This window comes from Anopheles nili, chromosome 3 (assembly GCF_943737925.1).
Source record: "Anopheles nili chromosome 3, idAnoNiliSN_F5_01, whole genome shotgun sequence".
NCBI lineage: Eukaryota > Metazoa > Arthropoda > Insecta > Diptera > Culicidae > Anopheles > Anopheles nili.
In genome coordinates, this window is record NC_071292.1 from 6,737,990 (window position 1) to 6,746,137 (window position 8,148).

General features: G+C 46.6%; 1 protein-coding gene across 1 annotated transcript; it reads left to right on the plus strand.

Annotated features, from left to right (window-relative positions):
• Positions 1-1,467: 1,467 nt before the first annotated feature.
• Positions 1,468-4,853, plus strand: LOC128722976 (sodium-coupled monocarboxylate transporter 1). Its single transcript, XM_053816674.1, has 7 exons — positions 1,468-2,010; positions 2,077-2,128; positions 2,199-2,266; positions 2,354-2,508; positions 2,870-3,010; positions 3,077-4,055; positions 4,126-4,853. The coding sequence occupies exons 1-7, from the start codon at positions 1,468-1,470 to the stop codon at positions 4,141-4,143; spliced, it is 1,956 nt and encodes a 651-aa protein (XP_053672649.1). The 3' UTR covers positions 4,144-4,853.
• The last annotated feature ends 3,295 nt before the right edge of the window (positions 4,854-8,148 follow it).

The window sequence follows — 8,148 nt, forward strand, 5'->3', positions numbered from 1 at the left end:
TGGTTTGTTTTCGCGTTACTTTTGCACCCTATAAATACGACGTCTAATGCAGCGCTTTGGTTCTTCCCTGGCGGTACGTTTGAGGTGAAAGTGCACGTGCTTTCGTGCGCGTGTTTCGGCGCAAAGGTTTACTTCAAACTTTTTCAAAAATAATCACCCACCACGCAGGAGGAACTGGCGGGCCTGAAGTGAAAAACAGTGGCAAGAGGAAATGAAGGAAAAAGGGAGGTGAGCGTATTGAAACCGCGACAACCTTCGCTTCATTAACGCGTGACCCCGAGGCGATCGATGGCTGCGTAACGAAGGCGCGCGTGCGTGTACTTGATCGTGTGCGCATCGTTGTCGATGTATTGTTTGCTATGGTGTGCCACATCATCGTCTGCTGGGTCGACAGGAGCAGCTTGTTTACAGCTTACCGAACCCCTACTTTTAACCGTTTTGTCTAAACGGGGACGATGTGCGACGAATCTGGCCACTGATAACGCGTTCAATGTGAAGCCATTTTCTTCAGCCATTTTAAACCCACCCCATGTGCTTACAAAACTCTCCCAGGGGTGGTCGGACATCACGCGAATCGTCACAATGCGATGCGCTAATGGAAACGCACGCGCCCCCGGGTCGGTTTGCGTTCAAAGTCCAATTTTGGATTCGCATGTCGGTTGGAGCGCTAACCGGTTGGGAAACTGGACTGGTGTATGCTAATTGAAAATTAAAATAGAGCGGAAATAACTGCAAATTAATAATTCCTTCTCTCAGATGTGCGTTAGAATCACGGGTCGAATTGAATTTAAAAAACGCCTTATGGATGAATTTAAAAAATGCAAATACATTCACTTGTTTCTAGTAAAACCTCGGACATTGGCACGCACAAAGTCCCTTACTGTAGTGATTAGATTTTCAGGGGGTTTTAAAACAACGCTTGCTAATTGTTGTCTAGGGGATGCTGCCGATGACGTATGCGGTGGTAATTGCTTTCAATTGTAATGCACATTCCTCCGACAAAGTGGGACAATAGAAGCTCACTTTCTCATTTACCGGTTTCTGGCCGTGGTTCCCGGAAGCATAGGTAATTCGTCTAGTCATCGTGGTCCGCCTGCAATGATGATTCTTTATCGGAGTCTGTTTGTACGTACGGCTAGTCTTTTTTTTTTTGTATTTTACTACCCTCCACACCGGATAGACCGCTTCGGTTGCTCTTATCGCGGTCCTGACGCGACGCAAGTCCAAAGTTCTCGTACTGTAAAATTTCGGGGAGAATGATTCGCCACCGACCCATCCGTCCGTAGCCAGTTTTCAATAGTCGCGGGTGGGTGGGTGATTGATTTGCGATAAACAACACATGACACAGGGAAAGGTAGTAAATTTCGGCGCCATTAATTTCGTCCATGCTCGAGGGGGTTGAAAAAAAGCTCACTTTCACGGTTTCGTGCATTAGATTGGTAATGGCGTTTGTTTTTCATGTTTCAGATGGCGTCCGGCAGAAGCACACTGGCCGAAAGCCTCCGGGAGCTGTACCAGTTCAGCGTGGTCGATTACTGCATGTTCGGTGCGATGCTGATCCTTTCGGCGGCTTGTGGGATTTATTTCGGGTTCTTCAAACGATCCAAAGGCGGTGATGCGGACACACCGGAAAGTAGCAGTAGCGACGACGAAGGTGGCCATCGATCGGCGGCACGGCCTGCCGGCAAACAGGCCACCACATTCGGTTCATCCACCATGGACGAGTATTTGCTGGGATCACGGAAGCTGAAAGCATTTCCGGTCGCCATGAGCCTGGTGGCGGGATACATTTCCGGTGTGACGATATTAGGAACGCCGGCTGAAATCTACAATTTCGGCACGCAATACTGGCTGATCGTGGTACCTATTCTACTAATGGGAGTGGCCGTTTGTAGCATCTACTTGCCGGTGTTTTGTTCGCTGAAGCTAAACTCATCGTACGAATATCTGGAGCTGAGGTTCAATTCGTACGTTCGGTCAATCGCTTCCGTGATGTTCGTGATAGATGAGGTATGATGCGTTAAAGCGTTATTGATACACAGCAATTTACAACGTATTTTTCATCAATTCCAATAGCTGCTATTCCTCCCAATGATCATCTACGTGCCAGCGTTAGCCTTTAACCAAGGTAAGTTGGAAGCTTGAGCGAATGAATGTGCCCTTTCGACTAATCGAATTGAACATCTCACCCCTTTTAGTAACCGGTTTCAATCTGTACATCATAGGCGCAATAGTGTGCGTTGTTTGCATATTCTATACGCTTCTGGTGAGTATCTTATCTTAAAAAAAAACATATCTCCTTTATTCATTGAGTAATTCCACTAAAAAATTGAATATGTGTTTTTATTTTCAGGGAGGCATCAAGGCGGTTGTATTTACCGATGCCTGGCAGGTTGTGGTGATGTTCATCTCCGTCGTTGCTGTCGTTATAATCGGTACGATCGCGATTGGTGGACCGGATGTTATCTGGGATCGGTCGTGGGAGGGCGGACGAATTGATTTCTTTAAGTAAGTTAAACATACTGCCTAGGATGGGGTGGTTTGGCATATCCAGTCACGACTGGTACGCTGCTGCCGAGGTGCGAATCTTATCTATAGTTGACATTTTTTTATGGCCCATAAATGGGGTTATTTGCTTCTTCTTTTGCCATTTCTTGATATGCGTCCACGAAGGGAGGGAGTAGATTAAGAGCATTTAGGGTCATTTTAGAATACGGACGATGCGGGTATGAGATAAAAGCGAGCAATTAAACAAGTAACTTACTGCTATAACAGTGCTATTAAGGAAACAGTACCGTCGTGCCATTTATTTGTGCATCAGAGATCGTAATTCTTGAATAACTAGTATCGTAAACTGTATCTTCAACAGCTTTAATCCATCGATGTACGAGCGACAAACCTTCTGGGCCGTCCTTATTGGTGGATTCTTCTACTGGACGTCGTTTAATTCCGTCAACCAAACGATGGTGCAACGTTACATGTCCTTGCCGAACCTGAAGAAAGCAAAGTTGTAAGTTACGCTTGGCGGACGACACCGTATGTTGGCAATTTATTGATCAATACATTCTTTTCCCAGATCCATCGCCATGTTCACCATTGGAATGGGTGTTTTCGTGTCGGTTTGCTGCTACGCTGGTCTGCTGCTGTACGGCAAATATTATGGGTGCGATCCTGCAACCGTTGGGTTGGTCACGACGGATGATCAGCTGTTTCCGCATTACGTCATGGAAGCGGTTGGGAAGCTCAAGGGCATACCGGGTCTGTTCATTGCCGGCGTGTTTGGAGCCGCCCTTAGCTCGCTCTCGGTCGTACTGAACTCTACCTCTGCCGTCCTGCTGGAGGACATTCTAAAAGGCCTTTTCCGGGTAAACCCGAGCCCGTTCGTAGCGAATATTTTTGTACGGGGTAGTGTTGTCGTTCTCGGTCTAGCCGCCATGGGATGTCTTTTCATTATCGAGAAGCTGGGAGGAATCTTGAGTGTGGCCACATCCCTGTCTGCTATTGCGGCCGGAACTACGTGTGGTATCTTCACCCTCGGTATGCTTGTACCATGGAGCAACACAAAAGGTGCCTTGTTCGGTGGTGTCTCGGGTGCACTTCTGTCCGGTTGGGTGTCTCTCGGAAGCCAATTTGCCAGTGCAGCCGGTGAGATTGTCCCTCACAAACTGCCCGTCTCGGTGGACGGGTGCATCGAGGATCTGGTGACAAACGTTACGATGGTGAATCCCACCTACCCGGACGAGACGGGAGTGTTTCCGTTGTACCGGTTGTCCTACCACTGGATAACACCGATCGGTGTCATTACCGTGCTCGTCGTCGGCACGATCGTGTCGTTCATCACAGGACCGCGGGATTTGCGCTACATCGATCCGGAGCTCATCTCGCCCGTCATTCATCGGTTTCTGCCGCAGGAGTCCTTCGGAAACTATGGAACAGCCAGCAAACAGAATGCTGGCAGGCGGTCGGTGGAATTTAGCGAAGAAATGCAACCGCAAACGAATACGTCAACTTCGGCCAACATGCCGTACGGATCGACGACTGAGCGCAACGGACAGGTGAGTGAAGAGAAGCATACGGTATGCGGTGTGAGCTTTAGATAACACAAATGTCTATTCCCCGCCATAGGTGACGAAATCTCGATGATGAAGCAGCATGTCCTGCAAACTACGATAGCAAAAAAAGACACATATCCCGGAGGAATTCCGACCGAGGGACACGGGATATTCGCCGCAGCTTCTTGCCAAACTTGGTCGCCAAATGGATCTGATCCACCGATGACATAGAGAAGCGCGTAGCCAAACGTACAAGTGAATCCCACATAAATCATGCGTGCGTATATGTGCGGCTATTCCAGGTGTAGTTACTTTTTCGCCAGTAAGACTGTGTACTATTCAATCAGGAGTCTACCTTGTACTTCCTAGTAGGTGAGATTGCGGTAAAGCTAGGAATGTGAGCAAATTTTAAATGGTTTTTTAACGATTGGTGATTGTTTTTGGTTTTCCATATTATATTTGTTAGGTTGTGTTTTAGTACACCTACTATTTACGAAACATATAAAAAAATGTACCACAATTCCTCATACCGATCCCATCTCACCTTCCCGAACCCCATGTATCGTTACACGATCTGTGATAGACTATGGTGCAAAGTGCAAAAAAAAAACGTTTGCGATTTGAGACTAGCTTTTTTGTTGTTATTGATTGTATGAAGCTGTTTGCCATCGAAGTAGAGGTCGCCTAGTGTTAACGCTGTACTTACTACGGTGTGCTAAAGAGGGAAGTGTGCATTCAAGATGTGCGTTTGATACGGTAGGATAAGTTGATATAACAATTGTGCGAAATAAAGACGATATATACCGTACCTCAGCTCTTTTATGGCCTATTTTATGTTCAAATATATGATTCTATGCAAATAATCATCAAGTTTATCATGACAATGATGATGTGCTTTTGGTGAGCTTTCAAAGCTCAGGACGAATTTAAGCACACAGATGAGTATGAAGCTTTCGCAACTATTCATGAAAAGCTCTTTTTATGCTTTCTAACTCTTTCAAACAGGTGCACATTGCACAATTTGGATTCAACGACGAAATTAAAAAAAAAAGCGTTGTAAGTAATTTATATTTGGTTTTACAAGGGATTTTATAATCGAATAATAGTACCCTAAAATGAATTACATTGACAAGCGCTTATTAAGTGGACAACTAAAATACACTAGTTCTTACACATGTGTAATCATTGCCGTAATGGTAACAGCTTGAGTTTGATAGAGTATCTTACGAAAGAAGGCAAATGCAACCAATGAACTCATTAATGCTGACTTAAACGGCGGAAAAAATGTACTTCTTGTACAACAAAGCATCATGTGTGCGGCTACTGTTTATCAAAACTCGAAATCGTATAATTTGCAATATAAAATTGCTACAAAGCTTCCCTGCACACGCGTTGTTATCCCTTGTAATACAATTGGTTTACGAGGGAAGCCTGTTATTGGCCGTGCGGTGTAAAGTTACCCCGTACATTCCGGCCGGCTGGTTGCATCCGCTTCCTTCCATGGCGCTTCAAGTAAGCGCAGTCAAAGTGAAACGTTAATTATGGCAGCATATTTCATGGCAGAAATTTCGCTCAAAAATGGTACGACTCACGTACGGCTGGCTGGTCGTCGTCGGTAGCACGGCTTCCTGTTGCAGATACCCGAAGCCACAGTTCGGGTGCGTTGTTGCTGGAAATTTTCGCCTGGAAAAAGTCGTCCCTTCAGCCGAGCGTTGGAACCTGTTTTGCTTGTCGCTAACCTGACCCGCCCGGGAAGGAAGCAGGAATTCTGCAACGCTAGCTGTTGCGATTTTTCGGCAGTTCCGGTGGGGCTGTTGCCGTTGCATTCTTGACGTCGGTGGCACGGATGAAAAACTATCCCGCAAAAACTAACCCACCCACCGGCAGAACGTTGCAAGCGTAATGAATTAAAACTTTCATCTCCCGTCCGTGAGCCAGCGCTGCTGGCGGGCGCTCAACGGAAGCCAACGTGGCCGTGTCGCATGGCTTCCGGTACGGCACGAGGTGTTGGCGTGTAGCATACCTTCAGGCGCAATCGGCACCAGGACGAAGCTGCCGAAGACAATGCACTACCGTTTAGGGGGTTTGGCGTTTAGTAGTGTTTGGAGTTTTTCCTGCCGGTGATATTTCACCCTTTGTAGTGGTCCTTTACCAGCGAACAATGACGAAAATGTGTCTGCAAAAGGCGGTTGGTTGTTGGTTTGACCGCTCGTTTAGGACCATGATCGGCGCGCGTTTAGGGAATTGTGGTTGCAAAAGCTAATTTATGGATCTTTTTTTTTACGAAGCCATTTTCTAGCACGGCTTTTTAGGACATGGACAATGTACCGATGCACAATGGTGTGGTGTAATAATTAGCTAAGAAAAAGAATCACCAAAGCAGATGAAAATTTGTTGCTTATTACGCTACATTGCAAGCTTCTCGCAGTTCGGTATCCTTTCCAATTATGTATCACGATCGGCGTGTAGAGCGAGCGGTAGAGAATTTCGCAAACGTTGCTTCCTGGAAAGGCATTCAAAGGATTCCCCGGACCGGCGATGCATATTTCATGTTCCATAATTCGACGGTGTGAATGCTTTCCCATATTCACCGCATAGCTAATTACTACGTTCCGGAATGTCAATGTGGAACGGATCACGGTGTCCGTTCCGGCCGTCATGATACATGGAACCACACCCATTTGGAGCAGGTTTCCGGCCGGCCTTGGATCCGGTTGAGTTTGCATTCGTGGTACAATAGCGCCAGCTTATAATACCATCTGAACTGGACCCGGTGAGCGAATCTTTTCACGGTGAAAGTGATCGCTAAAAAAAACCAGCCACACGAGCAAGGGAAACGAAACCCTAGGAGCCGAAATAAAATGTATACAATTTATTCCCTCATAATGATATGCAAATATGTGCGCAAAATCTCATTCACTTCACCTGCTCGCAAATCGTGTGCACTGATGAGCTAGCGGACGGGAAAGGCCTTTCAGCCGGAAAATTACACCCACATGTACGAGTCCTGTGGAGAGGTGGGAGGGGATGCCGGAAGCCTCATTGCCCTCACAGCAGCAGGTTCTTTATTAGCAAACCAAAGACGTCCGGACGCGTGGGATCGTATGGGCAAACACTCAAAAAAAAAACAGGGATACGAAAGAAAAAAAGAAACGCAATGAAATAAAATATAACACCCTGCATGGCGGGGGTGAAAGGTTAAATATTTAATTAAATGCTACATGTGTGCGTTCTGTTCGGACGGACGGGTTTTTGGTCGATTTATCTCTGACCCTTTTGACCTCGTGGGTGGTGGGTGGATCGCGAGGCAGCCTTTCGAAGGGAGTGAGAGGATTCGTTTCACCGTTCTCGCCGACTGAGGAAAGCCTGTCGAGACGCGCGTATTCTGAGACCGGGGAAATTGTGTGCGTTTTTTTTTAACTCTCCACCATATCCATCCCCCCTATTTAACCCTACCGTTTGGCTTTCTCTCAACTCTCCGCCTGTTCAGCCACTTCCTGTACCGGTTTCAAAGGATTGCATCCTGTCGCAACGGACGAGCACTCGACCCACGGCGAGTGGCATGGGCAAGGGTTGAATAAAATAAATTTCATACACAAAATTATTTACACTACCCATTAACCATTCCGCAGGTCCGTTTGTTGGGCGTAAATTAAAAGAAAAGGGCAGGGCCACCGGTTGCGGGTTTGCTTGTGAAATCGAGAACACAAATTAAGCATGAACGGTCAGCGACGCCGCCGGAAGGATCGGCTAAAAATTGCAGCAACATTTTAGGACAATTTATGGACAGTTATTTCTTACCTGTTTGCGTCCGGTGTGTCGGATCGCATTTTTGTAAATTTTCAATTATTTTCGCTGTACGAAGCTACCCGAACATGTGTTGCACGGTGAAGCACAATTATAAGCACATTATTTATCCTTTCTAAAATCCATCCCGGCCCGCGTGCTGATGAATAATTGGCTCAGCTTGCTCAAAGTGGGTGAGGGTTACGGATTGGCGTACTTCAATACGTCTCGCTTACGTATTTTCGTTGTAATGTAAGTCCCAAAGTTGATTTCCGCCCGGTAACCTCGCTCGTTCGTTCGTCCTCGCACA

What these genes read in the sequence shown, in the direction of transcription:
- LOC128722976 (XM_053816674.1), top strand. Translation starts at nt 1,468, where the DNA reads ATGGCGTCCGGCAGAAGCACACTGGCCGAAAGCCTCCGGGAGCTGTAC. An exon ending in GCATATTCTATACGCTTCTG is followed by an intron (nt 2,267 to 2,353) that starts GTGAGTATCTTA and finishes TTTTATTTTCAG; the next exon opens with GGAGGCATCAAGGCGGTTGT. An exon ending in GGACGAATTGATTTCTTTAA is followed by an intron (nt 2,509 to 2,869) that starts GTAAGTTAAACA and finishes TATCTTCAACAG; the next exon opens with CTTTAATCCATCGATGTACG.